This window comes from Mytilus californianus, unplaced genomic scaffold, assembly GCF_021869535.1.
Source record: "Mytilus californianus isolate M0D057914Y unplaced genomic scaffold, xbMytCali1.0.p SCAF_14, whole genome shotgun sequence".
NCBI classification, from domain to species: Eukaryota; Metazoa; Mollusca; class Bivalvia; order Mytilida; family Mytilidae; genus Mytilus; species Mytilus californianus.
Genome location: NW_026262626.1, coordinates 35,902,744 through 35,925,121, shown reverse-complemented (window position 1 = coordinate 35,925,121; position 22,378 = coordinate 35,902,744). Strand labels below are relative to the sequence as shown.

The following is a 22,378-nucleotide window of genomic DNA, read 5'->3' as shown; positions in this document are numbered from 1 at the left end:
GAAACCTTAAACACATTTTTTTTGCCCTGTGTAATGCTTATATAATATAATTAGAGCAGAATGTTGAATAGTAATTGAAGCTTTGTTTTGATGTATTTTAGGTGATGTTTACAGAAGAGGATGTGAAGTTTTACCTGGCTGAGCTGGCTATGGCCTTGGATCATTTGCATTCAGTTGGTATTGTCTACAGAGATCTGAAGCCAGAGAAGTGAGTGTTTGTATAGACGACTTTCAACTGTGTGTATATCAGTACATTTTCTATGTCACAATGCTTTTGTTATCATGTCACAGTAAGAACAGATTGATTAATGATGTAATTTAAGTTGATGACCTCATGATAGTGTTTCAGAATTTAATATTAGGATGGTTACTGTAAATTCAGAAATTATTGCGAGGGTTTTATTAATGCGACTACTTGAGTATCGCAATAATAAAAACTCACATTCTGATATCAAATACATACATCTGTACGTAGCTTTACCTAAATAATTAAACTTGCATTTTTGTTAATTCTTCAAAAGCTGCATTAATAAATGCAAGCAATAATTTTCGAATTTACAGTATTCATGTTGATGATTATAACATCACACAGAAAAGATGAAAATATCCTTAATATATAGCCATGTTCTACATGGACATATAGAATAATTGATAACATTTAAGTTGATTCAACTTTTTGATTAAGTATACACTTTTTTTGTCTTTCAGCATTTTACTTGATTCAGATGGTCATATCAAATTAACAGACTTTGGACTGAGTAAAGAATCTGTATTTGAAGAAAAGAAGACATATTCTTTTTGTGGTACAGTAGAGTATATGGCCCCTGAGGTTGTCAATAGAAAGGGTCATGGAACTGCAGCAGACTGGTGGTCATATGGTGTTCTTATGGTAAGTTGATTGGTAATAAAATCTTTACATCAGTACACACAATGTGATTGAGTAAAAAATCACTCTTTCTGGGGTAAAGAGAATTACAGTGAAATAGGGTGATTGATAATACCTATTTATGAACCTGAGGAATATAGAGATATATTTCAGAGTGATACACCCAACAATCTTCATCGTCCTGTATTAATTCAACAACAAATGCAAAACAAAATATGTGCTATTTTCCGCGTCAGCGTTAACAATTTGTATCTGATTATGTCAGTTTTAGTAGAATTACCAATTAAGTCAGTGATAGTTGGTATGCAGTTGTATTAGCGTTAGCACATCTCATTTTCATAGAGATCTTTTTTTCCAATCTTCTCGGTCATTGTCTCAGTCTGATGGTCTATTGGTTTTGCAATACCAGCATAGCTTTAATTATGTAGTACAGTCAGTTTAAGGGGAACCACTTTTAGTACCTCAGTGTCTTGTCTGTATGTAATTTTGATCGTTTAATGCAATTGTTGAAATTTAAATGGGCACACTAGAACATGTAAACTAAGCAAAACTGTCTAAGTCAATGAACCATGACTGAAGGAGCAGGGCCAGATCATCTCTGTTTAAATAAATTATGTCATTTTGTATTGTGTTTTTTGGGGAATAATGGAACTTTTATATCTGCATATTTATTTTGATATTGTGTAATTTAAAATATTTTTTTTTCTTAGTTTGAAATGTTGACAGGTGCTTTACCATTCCAAGGATCCAACAGAAAGGAAACTATGACTCAAATATTGAAGTAAGTTCAAGAAAAACTTTTGACTTGCAAAAATACAAAAAATCCATCTCTTATTTACTACTTAAGACAGATTCCATTCACAGTTAAAAAAAATGGGAAGAATAAGTTTTTTTAAATGCCCATTATCTTGGACAGTGTTCTTATTTTTGTTGATTTAACAATGTCTTTCCCATGTTGGGAAGTAGAAGAGAGGCGAAAGATACCAAAAGGACTTTCAAGTCGAAAAAATAAATGACAAAGCCATGACTAAAAAAGAAAAAGACCAACAGATAAACAACAGTACACAAAACAATACATAGAAAACTACAGACTGAGCAACACGAACCCCACCATAAACCTGGGGTGATCTCTGGTGCTCCGGAAGGGTAAGAAGATCTTGCTCCACATGTGGTACCTGTCATATTCCTCATGTAAGTTAAAACCCGGTAATAATTCTTATTCGGTAGGTCACATTTGGGGAGAGTGGGGTGGGATTGTAGGTACGACAATTGAAAGAAAATGTTTTTGTTTCATACTTTGTTGTAGAATATTAAGAGAAGCTTTTAAATTCTCAACTGAATTTTTACAATATTTGAATATTTTCAGAGCCAAATTAGGAATGCCACAGTTTTTAAGTCCAGAAGCTCAAGGATTACTAAGATGCTTATTTAAAAGAAATCCAGCGAATAGATTAGGTAAGCTATCCAATGAATAGATCTTTTTTATAGTTGACAGAATCAAAGATATTTGCATTACATTTTCGTTAGTAAGTCAGTTTTAGTTAAACTACGTTAAGAAATGGGTCACCTAAAGTATGAGGTTTCATGTATCTGACGAGAGATCCCATTTTTATACGCCCGTGAAATTACGCTCGTCAAATTTTTGACGGGACGTATTATGGTTTACAAATGTCCGGCGTAAACATGTCGCACCGTAACTTGAGAATGACTTATCCAAATTTCATGAAACTTAACATAGTTGTTTCTTATGATGGTCAAACAATCTGTATACTTTTTGGTGATAATAAGATGAAAACTTTTTGAGTTACGGGACTTAGTAACTAAAACAGGTGTGTGTTTTTTTATACGACCGCAAAAAAATTTTTGTGGTCGTATATTGGTATGTCGTCGTCGTCGTCGTCCGAATACACATTGGTTTTCGCACTCTAACTTTAGTTTAAGTGAATGGATCTTTTTGAAATTTTACCATAAGGTTAAATACCACAAAAGGAAGGTTGGGATTGATTTTGGGGGTTATGGTACCAACAGTTAAGGAATTAGGGGCCAAAAATAAGCATTTTCTAGTTTCCAGACAATAACTGTGGAACAGTGTATGGATCTCTCTGAAATTATACTACAAGTTTCCATACCACAAAGGGATGGTTAGGATTTGCTTTGGGGGGGTATGGCTCAAACCGTTTAGGAATTAGGGGCAAAAAAGGGGGAAAAACAAGGTTGTCCTGGTTAATGGACAAATACTTTAGTACAAAACATAATTTAAAGCAGTGTAAGGGAGATAAATCAAATACATCATTGAAATTATCTCCCTTACACTGCTTTTAAATTATGTATAAAGTAATGGTTAATGAACAATAAAGATAATTTAAAACAGTGTAAGGGAGGTAATTCAAATACAACGTTTTGGTTACTTCCCTTACACTGCTTTTAAATTATGTTTAAAGAAATGCATATTTATAAAGGAAGACCAGTAAAAATATCTGCAAATGTTGCATCATTTTATTTTACAAAAAAATCTATATGAAAGATTTGACACTATATTTTTAATTCTTTTATAAAATAGATTAAGTTAGCACTATGGTAAAATTAAATTGGTAATTATGGTTGCCAACTCCATTGGAAATTTGAATTGAGATTATGACCATATCTTGAGGGAAAGAATTTTTTTGGGGGAAAAAGGGGGGGGGGATAAAAAGAAATTGTGGGGGGTCAATTTTTTCTCATTTCAGATTTCAGAAATTAAAAAGAATTATTCTTCAAATATTATTTTTTTTTCAAATTTCAAATATTGAAAAATTTCAAGAAGTAATCTTTAATTGCACAGTATGGCACATTAGATTTGTAAAATCTTTGATCACATTTATTTATTTGTTATGCCGAATCTAACAGTGTATTTAGATTTTTAATTTTGGGTCCAGTTTTCAAAATAGTCTACATTAAGGTCCAAAGGGTCCAAAATTAAACTTTGTTTGATTTTAGCAAAAATTGAATATATGAGGTTCTTTGATATGCTGAATCTAATCATGTATTTAGATTTTTGATTTTTGGCCCAGTTTTCAAGTTGGTCCAAATTGGGGTCCAAAATTAAACTTTGTTTGATTTCAACAAAAATTGAATATATGGGGTTCTTTGATATGCTGAATCTAACCATGTATTTAGATTTTTTATTTGTGGACCCCGTTATCAAATTGGTTCATATTGAGGTCAAAAGGGTCCAAAATTAAACTTTGTTTGATTTCATCTAAAATTGAATTATTGGGGCTCTTTGATATTCCAAATCTAACCGTGTATTTAGATTTTTAATTTTGGGTCCTGTTTTTTAAATTGGTCTACATTAAGGTCCAAAGGGTCCAAAATTAAACTTAGTTTGATTTTAACAAAAATTGAATTCTTGGGGTTCTTTGATATGCTAATCTAAACGTGTTTAGATTTTTGATTATGGGCCCAGTTTTCAAGTTGGTCCAAGATAGGGTCCAGTATTTAAACTTTGTTTGATTTCAACAAAAATTGAATATATGGGGTTCTTTGATATGCTGAATCTAAACATGTATTTAGATTTTTGATTATGGGCCCAGTTTTTCAAGTTGGTCCAAATTGGGGTCCAAAACTAAACTTTGTTTGATTTCAACAAAAATTGAATATATGAGGTTCTTTGATATGCTGAATCTAACCATGTATTTAGATTTTTTATTTGAAGGCCCCGCTATCAAATTGGTTCATATTGAGGTCAAAAGGGTCCAAAATTAAACTTTGTTTTATTTCATCAAAAATTGAATTATTGGGGTTCTTTGATATGCCAAATCTAACCGTGTTTTAGATGTTTAATTTGGGTCCTGTTTTTTAAATTGGTCGTCATTGAGGTCCAAAGGGTCCAAAATTAAACTTAGTTTGATTTTAACAAAAATTGAATTCTTGGGGTTCTTTGATATGCTGAATCTAAACATGTGTTTAGATTTTTGATTATGGACCCAGTTTTCAAGTTGGTCCAAGTTGGGGTCCAAAATTAAACTTTTTTTGATTTCAACAAAAATTGAATATATGGGGTTCTTTGATATGCTGAATCTAACCATGAATTTAGATATTTTATTTGTGGGCCCCGCTATCAAATTGGTTCATATTGAGGTCAAAAGGGTCCAAAATTAAACTTTGTTTGATTTCATCAAAAATTGAATTATTGGGGTTCTTTGATATTCCAAATCTAACCGTGTATTTAGATTTTTTTATTTTAAGTCCTGTTTTTTAAATTGGTCTACATTAAGGTCCAAAGGGTCCAAAATTAAACTTAGTTTGATTTTAGCAAAAATTGATTTCTTGGGGTTCTTTGATATGCTGAATCTAAACATATGTTTAGATTTTTGATTATGGGCCCAGTTTTCAAGTTTGTCCAAGTTGGGGTCCAAAATTAAACTTTGTTTGATTTTAACAAAAATTGAATATATGGGGTTCTTTGATATGCTGAATCTAACCATGTATTTTGATTTTGGACATTGGACCATAATAGGTAAATTAAAAAAATTCAAGTTCTTAGACCACATTCTTTCTGTGTCAGAAACCTATGCTGTGTCAAATATTTAATAACAATCCAAATTCAGAGCTGCATCAAGCTTGAATGTTGTGTCCATACTTGCCCCAACTGTTCAGGGTTCGACCTCTGCGGTCGTATCAAGCTGCGCCCCAGCGAAGCATTTTATTTCACATGTAGCGCCGTATCTCAAAAACAATTTATGATTATTGCTTAAAACTTTACACACTTCTTAGTTATATTAATCTTAAAATCTCTATACTTTTTGGTGATGATTCAAAATTTTATTTTAGAGATATTGAGTATTTTGTTAAAAAAGGGGGAGGGGTTTTTCACATGTCGCGCCGTATCTCAAAAACAGTTTATGACTATTGCTTAAAACTTTACACACTTCTTAGTTATATTAACCTTAAGATCTGTATACTTTTTGGTGATGATTCAAAATTTTATTTTTGAGTTATTGAGTATTTTGTAAAAAAAGAGGGAGGGGTTTTTCACATGTCGCGCTGTATTTCAAAAACGATTTATGATTATTGCTTAAAATTTTACACACTTCTTAGTTATATTAATCTAAAGATCTGTATACTTTTTGGTTTTGATTCAAAATTTTATTTTAGAGATGTTGAGTTTTTTGTATAAAAAAAAGGGGGGTTTTCGCATGTCACGCCGTATGTCAGAAACTATTTATGCTTATTGCATAAAAATTCACACACAAGACGACGGGCGTATCATGCGCTCATGGCGCAGCTGTTTATTCTAGTTTCCAGACAATAACTTGTGTTCAAGTGTATGGATCTCTCTGAAATTGTATTGCAAGGTACCATACCACAAAGGGAAGGCTTGGATTGAGTTTGGGGGTGATGAATCATAAGGGAGTTCAAAAAATTTGGGGGGGGGGGGATTTTTTTTCTTTTTTTCCTTTTTTTTTTCTTTTAAAATTTTCCATTTTAAGTTGGTTATTTCTGATTTATATTAAAAAGCAAATAATAATGATATGGTAGGAGATACACACCAAACAGGATGTGTAAATTATTAAATAATAAGTATTGTGCAATAGCAAGAAATTTTCAATTGCACAGTATTGCACAATAGCAAGAAATCTTCAATTGCACAGTATTGCGCAATAGCAAGAAATCTTCAATTGCACAGTATTGCGCAATAGCAAGAAATATCCAATAGCACAATATTGCGCAATAGCAAGAAATTGTCAATTGTACAGTATTGCGCAATAGCAAGAAATATTTAATTGCACAGTATTGTGCAAAAGAAAATACTTCATATAAATTGCTTATTTCTTGACCAATTTTAATGGGGTTTTATTCTTGAATTCTTGGGGTTCTTTAATATGCTGAATCTAACCGTGTATTTAGTTTTTGGATTTTGGGCCCCGTTTTTAAATTGGTCCACATTGAGGTCCAAAGGGTCCAAAATTAAACTTTGTTTGATTTCATCAAAAATTGAATTATTGGGGTTCTTTGATATGCCGAATCTAACCGTGTATTTAGATTCTTAATTTTTGGTTCCGTTTTCAAATTGGTCTACATTAAGGTCCAAGGGGTCCAAAATTAAACTTAGTTTGATTTTAACAAAAATTGAATTCTTAGGGTTCTTTGATATGCTGAATCTAAACATGTATTTAGATTTTTGATTATGGGCCCAGTTTTCAAGTTGGTCCAAATCGGGGTCCAAAATTAAAGTTTGTTTGATTTCAACAAAAAATTGAATATATGGGGTTCTTTGATATGCTGAATCTAACCATGTATTTAGATTTTTGATTTTTGGGCCCCGTTATCAATTTTGTCCACATTGAGGTCAAAAGGGTCCAAAATCAAACTTTGTTTGATTTCATCAAAAATTGAATTCTTGGGGTTCTTTGATATGCTGAATCTAACCATGTATTTAGATTTTGGATATTGGACCATAATAGGTGAATGTCCAATTTAAAATTTTTAAGTTCTTAGACCACATTCATTCTATGTCAGAAACCTATGCTGTGTCAAATATTTAATCACAATCCAAATGCAAAGCTGTATCAAGCTTGAATGTTGTGTCCATACTTGCCCCAACTGTTCAGGGTTCGACCTCTGCGGTCGTATCAAGCTGCCCCCGGCGGAGCATTTTATTTCACTTTCATTACTGATTGAAAAAAAAAAATCATATTTCAAATTTTTTTAAATCTCGTAGCTAATGCCCCTTTAACCTGCAAAAATATATGACAGATGTCATTTCAGAAAATGCTGCATAAAAATAATGCCCTAACTAAAGTTATAGAAAATTAGAATCCTGTTGCATTTTTCACAATAAATAATACATCCTAAAAATGTTTGAATTCACAGTATATTATTTTCAGTCATAAAATTTATTGTTTTCAAATTGACCTTCATTTCTTGGCAAACCATGGGCTAAATCTGAAAATGTTACCAAACCTATATTAAGAAATAATAAAAATCATTATAATTCCTTTAAACAATTTTCAACTTATGCAGGTCAGAAATTTTTACATGTTTTCTTTTGCCACAGATATATAAATTTAAAACTTGACAAAATATCTTTTTTAGGGACAGGTGCCAATGGCATTGAAGACATGAAGAAACAACCATTTTTTTCCACCATAGATTTTGATAAACTGTATAAAAAAATATTAAACCCACCTTTTAAGCCAGCAGTAGTACAAACAGATGATGCTTTTTATTTTGACCAAGAATTTACATCCAGAACTCCTAAAGGTAATTTATTTAGACTGTACAACAAGCCTTTATCATTGGAGAAACACAGGTTGCACACAGCCAATGCAGTGAATGTACAACAACCTCTATCTTTGAAGAAACACAGGATGCACACTGCCAAATGCGCTACTTATAGTTTGACAATTGTATTATAATTTCAGATTTTAACTGATTCAATTGCAAATCTTAGAAAAATGTTTAGATTATGAATTAATGTGCAGCTGAGTTCCATTTTTAAGGTACATGTATAATGTTTGTCTACAAACTTCATTGAGTAATTAAAAACATAAATCTAATATGAAAATGTATTAAAAAATGTGAAGATAATGAACTAATGAACTGATAAGTTATATTTTTAAGTATTGCCGCATATATATTTGTTGTAAAAATACAACATGTAACAGATTAGTAATCAGAAAAACAATTTGTGTAACACAGAACTGTCTTAATTGTAGATTCACCCGGTATCCCACCATCAGCTACAGCTCATGAATTATTCAGAGGGTTCAGTTTTGTAGCACCAGCTTTACTAGATGACAACAGAGAGGTTAAGAATCCATTACTGGACAATCACAATCTTAAAAATGTAAGTTTATAGTTTCCTAAAAGAAACCAACAACAATGAAAATTTTTATCGTTTTGAAGGATACGTGATTCACAACTTGTTATCTAGACTCTGAACTACTTAGAGCTTGACATATGGTACATACCCCTGATTTATACTGTTAAGACCTTATGTTGACCTGGTATTATTGTTGCATGGCTGTTTTATTGATTAATTACATCTTATATTAGTATTTCGGCTTTTGATTCAGTTTATTTTTCATGTATTTACTTTTATCAGATGAGTTTTGTTCATATTTCACAACCACAAATGTACATGACAAGAATATCTCTTTTTTACCCTCTCTTATGTGGTATTTGCCCAAATGTATACACCCTTTTAACCAATAAGATATTTGATTGTGTAAATGAACAGATTTATCATGTTAAGTGCGATAATTGGGGAAAGAAATACCACCTGAACTTGATATTTGTTCAGTATACATCTCCTTTTATTATACGACCGCAAAAAAATTTTTGTGGTCGTATATTGGTATGACGTTGGCGTCGGCGTCGTCGTCGGCGTCGTCCGAAGACACATTGGTTTTCGCACTCTAACTTTAGTTTAAGTGAATGGATCTTTATGAAATTTTACCACAAGGTTCAATACCACAAAAGGAAGGTTGGGATTGATTTTGGGGGTTATGGTAATAACAGTAAAGGAATTAGGGGCCAAAAAGGGGCCAAAAATAGGCATTTTTGTAACTTCCAGACATAACTTGTGTGTTAGTGTATGGATCTCTCTGACATTGTACCACAAGGTTCCATATCACTAAAGGAATGCTGGGATTGATTTTGGGGGTAATTGCCTCCAAATTTTAGGAATTAGGGGCCAAAAAAGGTGCAAAAAACAAGCATTTTTCTAGTTTCATGACAATAACTTGTGTGTAAGTGTATGGATCTTTCTGAAATTGTACTACAAGGTTCCATATCACAAAGGGAAAGCTGGGTTTGAGTTTGGGGGTAATTGCCCTAAACGTTTAGGAATTTGGGGCCAAAAAGGGGCCAAAAAACACATTTTTTTCTAGTTTCCAGACAATAACTTGTGTTCAAGTGTATGGATCTCTCTGAAATTGTACTGCAAGGTACCATACCACAAAGGGAAGGCTGGGATTGAGTTTGGGGGTGATGAATCATAATGGGGGTTCAAAAAATTTTGGGGGGGGGGATTTATTTTTTTTTCCTTTTTTTTCTTTTTTTCCTTTTTTGTTTCTTTTAAAATTTTCCATTTTAAGTTGGTTATTTCTGATTTATATTTAAAATCAAATAATAATGATATGGTAGGAGATACACACCAAACAGGATGTGTAAATTATTATATAATAAGTATTGTGCAATAGCAAGAAATTTTCAATTGCACAGTATTGCACAATAGCAAGAAATCTTCAATTGCACAGTATTGCGCAATAGCAAGAAATCTTCAATTGCACAGTATTGCGCAATAGCAAGAAATATCTAATAGCACAATATTGCACAATAGCAAGAAATTGTCAATTGTACAGTATTGCGCAATAGCAAGAAATATTTAATAGCACAGGATTGTGCAAAAGAAGATACTTCCTATAAATTGCTTATTTCTTGACCAATTTCAATGGGGTTTTATTCTTGATTTCATGGGGTTCTTTAATATGCTGAATCTAACCGTGTATTTAGTTTTTGGATTTTGGGCCCCGTTTTTAAATTGGTCCACATTGAGGTCCAAAGGGTCCAAAATTAAACTTTGTTTGATTTCATCAAAAATTGAATTATTGGGGTTCTTTGATATGCCGAATCTAACTGTGTATTTAGATTCTTAAATTTTGGTTCCGTTTTCAAATTGGTCTACATTAAGGTCCAAAGGGTCCAAAATTAAACTTAGTTTGATTTTAACAAAAATTGAATTCTTAGGGTTCTTTGATATACTGAATCTAAACATGTATTTAGATTTTTGATTTTTGGGCCCCGTTATCAACTTTGTCCACATTGAGGTCAAAAGGGTCCAAAATTAAACTTTGTTTGATTTCATCAAAAATTGAATTATTGGGGTTCTTTGATATGCCGAATCTAACCATGTATTTAGATTCTTAATTTTTGGTTCCGTTTTCAAATTGGTCTACATTAAGGTCCAAAGGGTCCAAAATTAAACTTAGTTTGATTTTAACAAAAATTGAATTCTTAGGGTTCTTTGATATGCTGAATCTAAACATGTATTTAGATTTTTGATTATGGGCCCAGTTTTCAAGTTGGTCCAAATCGGGGTCCAAAATTAAACTTTGTTTGATTTCAACAAAAATTGAATATATGGGGTTCTTTGATATGCTGAATCTAACCATGTATTTAGATTTTTGATTTTTGGGCCCCGTTATCAATTTTGTCCACATTGAGGTCAAAAGGGTCCAAAATTAAACTTTGTTTGATTTCATCAAAAATTGAATTCTTGGGGTTCTTTGATATGCTGAATCTAACCATGTATTTAGATTTTGGATATTGGACCATAATAGGTGAATGTCCAATTTAAAATGTTTAAGTTCTTAGACCACATTCAATCTGTGTTAGAAACCTATGCTGTGTCAAATATTTAATCACAATCCAAATCCAAAGCTGTATCAAGCTTGAATGTTGTGTCCATACTTCCCCCAACTGTTCAGGGTTCGACCTCTGCGGTCGTATCAAGCTGCGCCCTGCGGAGCATTTTATATCATATGATGTTCTCAGTCAATCACAACATAGTAAAGAACTCTTGGTTACGAGATTTTGAGACTACTATCATTTAATATAAAACTTTCGTAGCATGATTGTTGGAATGCTTACAACAGTCTGTTATAGGTTTATGTTAGACAGGGAAATCTCTCCAACTGTTGACATTTTTTATTGCAGCTGGTAAAATGTATTTTAATTTTAATAAGCTCATACATAACAGTGAAACTCTGCCTACTTTACAGATTGATTTGTATCTTTGTTTCATTACAAATTTCAATTTAGTGACTAACTTTTTATACGACCGCAAAAATTAAAAATTTTTTGGTCGTATATTGGTATGACGTTGGCGTCGTCGTCGTCCGGCGTCGTCGTCGTCGTCTTGCGTCGTCCGGCGTCGTCCGAAGACACATTGGTTTTCGCACTCTAACTTTAGTTTAAGTGAATGGATCTCCATGAAATTTTACCATAAGGTTCAATACCACGAAAGGAAGGTTGGGATTGATTTTGGGGGTTATGGTACCAACAGTTAAGGAATTAGGGGTCAAAAAGGGGCCAAAAATAAGCATTTTTGTAACTTCCAGACAATAACTTGTGTGTAAGTGTATGGATCTCTCTGACATTGTACCACACGGTTCCATATCACAAAGGAAAGGCTGTAATTGATTTTGGGGGTAATTGCCTCAAAATTTTAGGAATTAGGGGCCAAAAAAGGGGCAAAAAACAAGCATTTTTCTAGTTTCATGACAATAACTTGTGTGTAAGTGTTTGGATATTTCTGATATTGTACTACAAGGTTCCATATCACAAAGGGAAAGCTGGAATTGAGTTTGGGGGTAATTGCCCGAAACGTTTAGGAATTGGGGGCCAAAAAGGGGCCAGAAATAAGCATTTTTCTAGTTTCCAGACAATAACTTGTGTTCAAGTGTATGGATCTCTCTGAAATTGTACTGCAAGGTACCATACCACAAAGGGAAGGCTGGGATTGAGTTTGGGGGTGATGAATCATAAGGGGGTTCAAAAAATTGGGGGGGGGGGATTTTTTTTTTCTTTTTTTTTCTTTTTTTCCTTTTTTTTTTCTTTTAAAATTTTCCATTTTAAGTTGGTTATTTCTGATTAATATTTAAAAGCAAATAATAATGATATGGTAGGAGATACACACCAAACAGGATGTGTAAATTATTATCTAATAAGTATTGTGCAATAGCAAGAAATTTTCAATTGCACAGTATTGCACAATAGCAAGAAATCTTCAATTGCACAGTATTGCGCAATAGCAAGAAATCTTCAATTGCACAGTATTGCGCAATAGCAAGAAATATCCAATAGCACAATATTGCGCAATAGCAAGAAATTGTCAATTGTACAGTATTGCGCAATAGCAAGAAATATTCAATTGCACAGTATTGTGCAAAAGAAGATACTTCCTATAAATTGCTTATTTCTTGATCAATTTCAATGGGGTTTTATTCTTGAATTCTTGGGGTTCTTTAATATGCTGAATCTAACCGTGTATTAAGTTTTTGGATTTTGGGCCCTGTTTTTAAATTGGTCCACATTGAGGTCCAAAGGGTCCAAAATTTAACTTTGTTTGATTTCATCAAAAATTGAATTATTGGGGTTCTTTGATATGCTGAATCTAACCATGTATTTAGATTCTTAATTTTTGGTTCCGTTTTCAAATTGGTCTACATTAAGGTCCAAAGGGTCCAAAATTAAACTTAGTTTGATTTTAACAAAAATTGAATTTTTAGGGTTCTTTGATATGCTGAATCTAAACATGTATTTAGATTTTTGATTATGGGCCCAGTTTTCAAGTTGGTCCAAATCGGGGTCCAAAATTAAACTTTGTTTGATTTCAACAAAAATTGAATATATGGGGTTCTTTGATATGCTGAATCTAACCATGTATTTAGATTTTTGATTTTTGGGCCCCGTTATCAACTTTGTCCACATTGAGGTCAAAAGGGTCCAAAATTTAACTTTGTTTGATTTCATCAAAAATTGAATTATTGGGGTTCTTTGATATGCCGAATCTAACCGTGTATTTAGATTCTTAATTTTTGGTTCCGTTTTCAAATTGGTCTACATTAAGGTCCAAAGGGTCCAAAATTAAACTTAGTTTGATTTTAACAAAAATTGAATTTTTAGGGTTCTTTGATATGCTGAATCTAAACATGTATTTAGATTTTTGATTATGGGCCCAGTTTTCAAGTTGGTCCAAATCGGGGTCCAAAATTAAACTTTGTTTGATTTCATCAAAAATTGAATTCTTGGGGTTCTTTGATATGCTGAATCTAACCATGTATTTAGATTTTGGATATTGGACCATAATAGGTGAATGTCCAATTTAAAATTTTTAAGTTCTTAGACCACATTCATTCTGTGTCAGAAACCTATGCTGTGTCAAATATTTAATCACAATCCAAATTCAGAGCTGTATCAAGCTTGAATGTTGTGTCCATACTTGCCCCAACTGTTCAGGGTTCGACCTCTGCGGTCGTATCAAGCTGCGCCCTGCGGAGCATTTTATTTAATATCTCTTTTGGAAATCAGAATAATCGGACAAGTTGCAAGTAAAAAGTAAACAGTTCAAATTTTTCATCCTTAGCACTGAGACTATATCTTTTTAGTACATGTAGTTGTTAAAACAACGAGAAAATTGTAGCTTTTATGACTAAACATAATTTCAAATTTGTTAAGTGAAAAGGAATAAACTAAAAATTTTACAGCTGTCAAGGGTACCTTATAATTCAATGTAACTAGTTGGATTGTGATATGCAATCATAGACACTACCAGTTACTGGCTGTCTAATATATCTGATTTAGTACAGGCATATTCTAGAGAACATGATGTAGCTAACAAGTTTTCAGCATAAGATCCATGACATGAAATAAATCACAGTAATAATTAAGATATTAATGTTGATTATTGGTAATGTAATATTGTTTGTATCTTTATAGCTGCCTGGTGTCAAGGCCATATCATTTTCTGAAGAATATGAAATGAAAGAGGTAAGTTTTGTCTTTGTGATAGTAGTGGTTCCTATATGTAGTCTTTTTAAATATAACACTGCTACACTAGTCTGTATGCATGATGTGTTCATGTATTTTGTATTGAATTTATATATAATTTTTATCTGCACAACTAGTTTGGCTGTGTTAGTAAACTGTTAAACACCTTTTTATTTTTTTTAAAAATGGTATAATAAAAAGACAAAGAAATTAAACAGATACTGTAAATTCAGTTTTATAAGGTGACCTGCACAAGTATAATGTTAAATTATTGCGATGTGTTTATTAATGCAAAAAAATGAGAAAGTTTCAAGGTTACAATAATAAAAAATTAAATTCATAATATTAGTTGCAATTTTCTTTGATAATTTTTTGGAACATTGGCATTAATTAGATTTTGCATTTTCACTATTGGTTTAGGATTTGCATTGATAAATACACACAATAATTGTATTTGATTTTGGTTGAAATTTAGCAGTTAATTTGTAAGATGACATCATTTCTAGATGTCTGTTTTAAAATTGTGGACTTGTACTATATATTTTTGGCCATGTCGTTCCAGAGTGACAGGACTTTAACTTTTTAAAATAAGGCACATACTCTATTACGTCTAGATTGATCAAATCTTATTGTAATTATTGGGATTGATAAAAGGAAGCTCAATTTTTATTATATTTAATTTATGGTTTATCGTTCAAGAATTACAGGACTTTAAATGTCAGATTTAAGAAAAAAAATTCCAGTTGTACCATAATTTGAGTTTGCTTGGATTTATATACTGGAAACTTTACATAAACGTTGGAGCAGGTGAATATAACTCAATGTTCGATTAAAAAAAAATGTTTTCAAACTCAACACTTTTTGTGGACTTTTTGGTTTGTCATTCCATAGTTATGGGACTTTCAACAGTCATATTTGACACAATATTTTTTATGTCTTATTGTATCCTCATTTATTTTTTTCTACAGGGCTATTTTATTTGCTTTTGATTAAATGCATTCCATTCTATTCTTTGCAACAATTTCAATATGCACAATAAGGGTGTATCATGTGCTCTTGACACAGCTGTTTATATTTATGTATCTCTTTTTTAGGATATTGGAATAGGCTCTTACTCTGTATGCAAGAGATGTATCCACAAGTTGTCAGGGCAGAGTTATGCAGTAAAGGTATGTCTTGTTAAGATAAAAGAGGGCTTTTAAGAAATATATATATATCTGAATGGCTGTTTAAGACAATAATTATGCCCCCGCCGTAGCGGTGGGGGCATTAAGTTTTACCCTTGTCCGTCTGTAAGTACGTACGTACGTCCCAAAATTGGTTTCCATTCTCTAACTTGAGTTTGCCTCAACCAAATGTTATGAAACTTATACAGGATGCTTATTACCACAAAACACAGATCAAGTTTGAATTTTGGTGGCGTCACTTTAACCGTTCTAGAGTTATGCCCCTTTATAAATGGAAAAATTGCAAAATTTTTAGTTTCCGTTCCCTTACTTAAGTTTGCCTCAACCAAACGTTATGAAACTTATACACAAGGCTTATTACAACAAAACACAGATCAAGTTTGAATTTTGGTGGCGTCACTTTAACCGTTTTAGAGTTATGCCCCTTTATAAATGGAAAAATTGCATAATTTTTAGTTTCCGTCCTCTAACTTAAGTTTGCCTCAACCAAATGTTATGAAACTTATATACAAGGCTTATTACCACAAAACACAGATCAAGTTTGAATTTTGGTGGCGTCACTTTAACCGTTCTAGAGTTATGCCCCTTTATAAATGGAAAAATTGCAAATATTTTAGTTTCTGTTCTCTAACTTAAGTTTGCCTCAACCAAATGTTATGAAACTTACACACAATGCTTATTACCACAAAACACAGACCAAGTTTGAATTTTGGTGGCGTCACTTTAACCGTTCTAGAGTTAGGCCCCTTTATAAATGGAAAAAATTGCAAAATTTTTATTTTCTTCTAAATATCAAGTTATTTTTTAAATTGGAGTTATCTTCCTTTGTCCATGATTATAGTTGAATCAACTACAATCAATGCTTTATACAATGCAATGTTTGATTTTGACTTCCACTGATAAAACACAGATCAAGTTGAATTTGGGTAGTGTCACTTTAACCATTATTGAGTTATGCCCCTTTATAAATAGAAAAATTGCTGAATTTTTAGTTTCTGTTCTCTACTTAAGTTAGCCTCAACCAAATGTTATGAGACTTACACACAAAACTCAGATCAAGTTCAAATTTGGGTAGCGTCACTTTTACTGTTCTTCAGTTATGTCCCTTTATAACTATATGATATGCAAGCGGGGGCATCATCTGTGTCCACATGTGGACACTATCCACATTTATTTTGTCCTTAGGTCTTCCTGTATATCCAAATTGCCACTGGATGTTAAGCAAGCACCAATCAGTCTTGTATATTCATTAAACAACAGTCGTCCTCACTTTTGATATGCTTATCACCTGTATTGAGATTATTATCTAGTCCAAATTTTAATTTCACATGGTAACATTTGTTTGCTTAACAACAATAACACTGGATAAAAAAAATGTGTCTCTTTTTTCGAGCCTGCATCATTTATGTCATGCAAGCGGACATTGCGATCCTACATCCATCATTGGTAGTGTTGGTGGCATTAAGGTTCAGTCTGTAATAAAAAAAAATTTATACATCGATAACTTCATGAAATTTGGACAGAAGCTTTATAATGACAAAAATTTAATATCTAGAACAAGATTTAAAAAATATTTTTAGAATTTTTTCCATATTTATCTGATGAAATGGACTTCATTAACCAGGTTTCCGAAGGAAAATATAGGTTATTGATTTGGTGATGTACGGCGGGCGGGCAGGCAGCTGCCAAACCGTGTCCGTGCATTTACTTGAAAACACTTTTCAAAATTAGATATGTTGTTTCCTGTGACTAAATAAAAGTCAAGTTTGATTTTCACTATTTTAGCTTATATTGTCGTTGAGTTGTAGACCTTTAAGTAGCAAAAATCAATACTTAGAGTATTGTCCATGCAATAATTTGGAACACTTCAACAAAATCTTTTCAAATTTAGATATGTTGTTTCCTGTGACTAAATGAAGGTCAAGTTCGATTTTCACGATTTTAGCTTTTATCGTTGTTGAGTTGTAGACCCTTTAAGTAGCGAAAAGTGATGTTTAGAGATTGTCCTTGCAAAAACTTGAAAATGCTTAGACGAAATCTTTTAAAATTTAGATATGTTGTTTCCTGTGACTAGAATAAGGTCAAGTTCGAATTTCATTATCATTTTTCCATCAACCATGCTTATATTACATGACAACAACCGTTTGAAAGTGGGTTTCTGGAAAGTTATTAGAGTGACCACAAGATTCTATGGTTTCATATTAAATAAGGTTGTAATCTCATAAACATTTTTCTTTCATCATTGACTTCATGATTTCTGCCTACCCACCCCTGCTGAACAAATGTGTGTGTATTTATATACTTCTTAAATTCCAATATTTTGTCACTTATGATAAATAAGTGGTCAAGATTGATTTTGGTCTTTCCATTTCTGAACCCTACAATTTTTTTTTACTTGATCCTGTTTGGGGGTCCAGATTATATGGAATAATGGGGAGTCATTTTGCATAATTGATGATGTTTAGTTTTTGAATAATCGTAAGTATCGACACATTTTTGGGGCAAGAAAATTAAAATCTACATTTCTACTAAGGAAGTTTACACAGACTGTTATTTCCTATTGTAATAAAATTTGAATTCTGAATATGCTTAATTGTATTTCAGATAATGGAAAAAGAAAAAAGGGACCCATCAGAGGAAGTAGAAATTTTATTACGATTTGGTCACTATCGTAACATAATACGGTTACGTGATGTAAGTATTTAGAAAAGTCAGTTTAATGGTTCCTAGATGATAGAAGCAAAAACATGAACAACAACACAAATAGTACAAATAACTATGTAGTTGATTGCTTTCCTTAGAAGGGTAAATAATGGTACACAAGAAGTGAGAGAAAATGTCATTTGTAAATTAACCTTGTGGAGTAATTTTTTTTAAATTGATACTGTAAACCAACTAAGTTTTGCGAGTAGAAAATAACGCGAATATGTAAAACTGGTATCTTTCCTTATTTAACTGCATCAAGTAAATTTGAAAATCGCAAAATGGGCTAGGAAGGGATAAACGCGCAATCAAGTATCTGCCAAAATAAGTTGGTTTACAGTAATTCAGATTATCAAATGATGCTTAACTATTTTTGAACTTTAAAGCATTTAAAGACATAAATCAATTAAAAAAAAAACTTGGAATCATAAGAAAGACAAATGTCTATAAAGCTCTTATTACTCCAACTGAATGATTGGTGATGATAGAGTACTCACCTTTAGTGAGGAAGTCACTGGATCAATTAAAACACAACTGCAAGTAGTATTATCATAATGAGATTCTTATATTCTTGTTTGTTTTTATCCAGTATGTTCATTGTTTGATTAACAGTTTGCAAAATGAATAATTGTAGGTGTTTGATAATGGTAATAAAGTTTACATGGTTACAGAATTAATGCAAGGAGGAGAACTTCTTGACAAAATATTACGGCAAAAATTTTTCTCTGAGAGAGAGGCCAGTGCAGTTCTACAAGTTGTTACGAAAACGGTTGAATATTTACATTCTAATGGGGTAAGTGTTTCTGATATACTCATTTGATATTTGCACCATGCAATAATAATATTTTGTGCTATTAACAATTGAATTGTTTAGAATTAGAATTGACAAATTGATAAAGAATGAAAAATAATTCAATGGTTAGGTGAATTTTACTCCAATTAAGTCACATTTGACATCAATTTTCATAGCACTGTTTATTTATACTAAAAGTATGAAAGTTTATTTTTGTTTTTATTTTAGGGATTTAAAAAAAAAATCAAGTTGAAAAATGCTTAATCTAGCTTTAAAATAAAAAGTTATATGTTTTATTATTTGAAATTAAGGTAAGGTTGAAATTTTAGGACCAGAAAGAAATTTGTTTATTAAACCCTAAAAGAAATAACATTTTTATGATGCACTTTTTCAATTTTAGGTTGTTCATAGAGATTTAAAGCCATCAAACATATTGTATGCAGATACAAGTGGTTCACCAGATAGTTTACGTATTTGTGATTTTGGATTTGCCAAACAGTTAAGAGCAGATAATGGCTTATTGATGACACCATGTTATACAGCAAATTTTGTTGCACCTGAGGTAAGATTTTCACTGTCTTTAGCACCAGCTGGATGGTCTCAGGTTGACAGCTTATCATTTTATTGCTATATATAGTGAACACAGTTTCCTTGTATACAATATAGGACAACAAAAGACATTAGGCATGTTATTTTGTAATTTTTACGTGTGTAGTTAATTCACATTTTTTATTATATTTACTATTGTTAATTCGATATGATTAATACTAAAAATAAATGATGCCTGAAAATGATCCCCATTCAAAAATTTCCTCCATTGAAGATCTGTTAGATCTCCTTCTAAACATTACTGTCTGTAATTATAGAAAATAAACACAACAAATGCTAGAATTTATTAAACCCCAAAATTTTAAAATTGAGGACAATTCCTATTCCAGGATTCCAGTATCATTAGTAACACCTGGTAATCATGGTGAATTTTAAATGAAACCTGACATATTTCAGCTGTAGTCATGGTAGTTTTATTTGGAAACATTCTTCTTTTATATTAAGAATCTATAGACACAAAAAAAATTTCTCAACACCTTCTGTTGTTCTAACTGTTAAGTACTCAAATAACTTCTGCAGTTGACCCTCTAGATTTCTTTTGGATTTTTTTGTGTGTAGTGACTGTCTCATTTGTGTACATCTTCTTTCATAGTTCAACAAGAAATTTTATTGTGCCTGTCCCTAGTCAGGAACTTGTAAGTGGGTTTTTCCCTTGTTTATATTGGTCATGTTTTTTTTGTTCAGTATAGTCTCTTAATAGTTCATGAAATCACCACTCTATGTTGCTTGCTTATTAGGTTTAATAGCCTGGAAAATAGCTATCTAGCCTTGAAATTGAATGGTCAGTATTAGTTGATCTGTTTATGTCATTAAGAACTCTATTTTATATTTGAGATAATCTGTTTGTGAGAAATTGGCGAGTTAATCTGATGTTAAATCATTTAGTTAAATAATTGAAAAATCAGCATGTAAGTCTTGTGTCAGATCACTAGTAGTATATATTTAGAGATTTTAGAATCTTAAAAAAGAAATTATTTTAGGCTTTTCCAAAAATTACATAATAGGGACAAGAAAATTATAGGTGGTTGTGCAGTTTTTTAGTTTGAGTCATTAGAAGAGTGTTTAAATTGTATGCATGGTCATGGGCTACGAAAAAAGTTGTGTCCCAACCCCCAAGTGTGTTTATTTCTTGAGTAGCTCATACTAAATTGCACAAGTTACATTCTTTTTAGACGGGTACAGTTTCATATTTATCATTCAAGGTAAGAGTAGACTCTAGTATAGTCACCCACCTGAGGATTGGGGAGTTTGTAATCCACCTACAGGGAGAAAGGGAGAGTGATATCTTTCTGTGTTGGGTCTGACATTGTGTGATTTATCTACTCTTACTGTATTTAGAACTAAATTTTCAAATGACTTTTAAAAAAGTGTATCCAAATACCTTGGAAAGGTTTAAACTGTCGTTATTCATTAATAATAAGAAATCATGGTCTATGATAGTCTTTTCATACAACTGTATGTGTCAGATGTGTATTTTAAGTTATACAGTTAAAAGAAGATGTATGGATAAAGAAATGTTAAATGCTAGTTATAATGCATGTTGATAAGTTATTTGCATGAATAAAAATTCAGTAAACAGCCTTAGGGTTTTAGTTAAGTAGAATAAATTTTATAGATATTTAGTCCTGATCTTTTCCAAATTGAATATTGCTATAATAATAATGTTGACCAAAACTGAATTCTGTTTCTCAGTAATTTGAATGCAATCATTCCTTTTGATTGGTTGTCTTTATTTTTAAGGTGCTAAAAAGACAGGGGTATGATGCAGCCTGTGATATCTGGAGTTTAGGTGTATTGTTGTACACCATGTTAGCAGGGTAAGTACTCTCCATTTGTACCAAGGGGTAAACTTAACATGTACATCCCATTTCAACCAGGGGAAAACTTTGCAAGAACCAGGGATCTCCATGGATGAAAATTTAACGATGGAGGAACTTTCACCATGACAAAACCCAGTGTCTACGGCGTGTCGTGATTGAAAGTATTTCATTCCTCCATTTCTATGTAAGGAATGGTGAACAGATTGATATATTTCTTATTATATTTATTTCATAATAGAATAACCAATATTTTCATTAATTGTCATTTGTAACAATTCCAATGTCAAGCCTGCATGGCTCCCCCTTAGTCAAGAATGACCACAAGCTGTCCTTAAGGTTCCCAAGTCGTTTACTTGCTATTTTGGTAATTGTTGTCTAGCCTGCGACTTTTGTCGCAGAAAGCTCGACATAGGGATAGTGATCAGGCGGCGGCGTTAGCTAACTTCTTAAAAGCTTTATATTTTAGAAGGTAGAAGATCTGGATGCTTCATACTTTGTATATGGATGCCTCATGTTACGAAGTTTCCGTCAGTCACATGTCCAATGTCCTTGACCTCATTTTCATGGTTCAGTGACTACTTGGAAAAAAAGTTATGATTTTTTGTAATGTTAAATTCTCTCTTATTACAAGTAATAGGATAACTATATTTGGTATGTGCGTATCTTGCAAGGTCCTCATGCCCGTCAGACAGTTTTCACTTGACCTCGACCTCATTTCATGGATCAGTGAACAAGGTTAAGTTTTGGTGGTCAAGTCCATATCTCAGATACTATAAGCAATAGGTCTAGTATATTCGGTGTATGGAAGGACTGTAAGGTGTACATGTCCAACTGGCAGGTG

At 32.2% G+C, this 22,378-nt stretch overlaps 1 protein-coding gene across 1 annotated transcript in view; it reads left to right on the top strand.

Moving 5' to 3' along the window:
• LOC127724658 (ribosomal protein S6 kinase 2 beta-like) overlaps positions 1-22,378 on the top strand; it is a 52,315-nt gene that overhangs the window by 9,095 nt on the left and 20,842 nt on the right. Inside the window, exons 7-18 of the mRNA XM_052231692.1 lie at positions 102-208; positions 709-889; positions 1,597-1,667; positions 2,253-2,341; positions 7,964-8,131; positions 8,587-8,717; positions 14,375-14,425; positions 15,520-15,594; positions 18,217-18,306; positions 18,950-19,108; positions 19,509-19,670; positions 21,458-21,534. Of these exons, the coding sequence (XP_052087652.1) occupies positions 102-208; positions 709-889; positions 1,597-1,667; positions 2,253-2,341; positions 7,964-8,131; positions 8,587-8,717; positions 14,375-14,425; positions 15,520-15,594; positions 18,217-18,306; positions 18,950-19,108; positions 19,509-19,670; positions 21,458-21,534 (1,361 nt within the window). The remainder of the gene's footprint in view (positions 1-101; positions 209-708; positions 890-1,596; positions 1,668-2,252; positions 2,342-7,963; positions 8,132-8,586; positions 8,718-14,374; positions 14,426-15,519; positions 15,595-18,216; positions 18,307-18,949; positions 19,109-19,508; positions 19,671-21,457; positions 21,535-22,378) is intronic.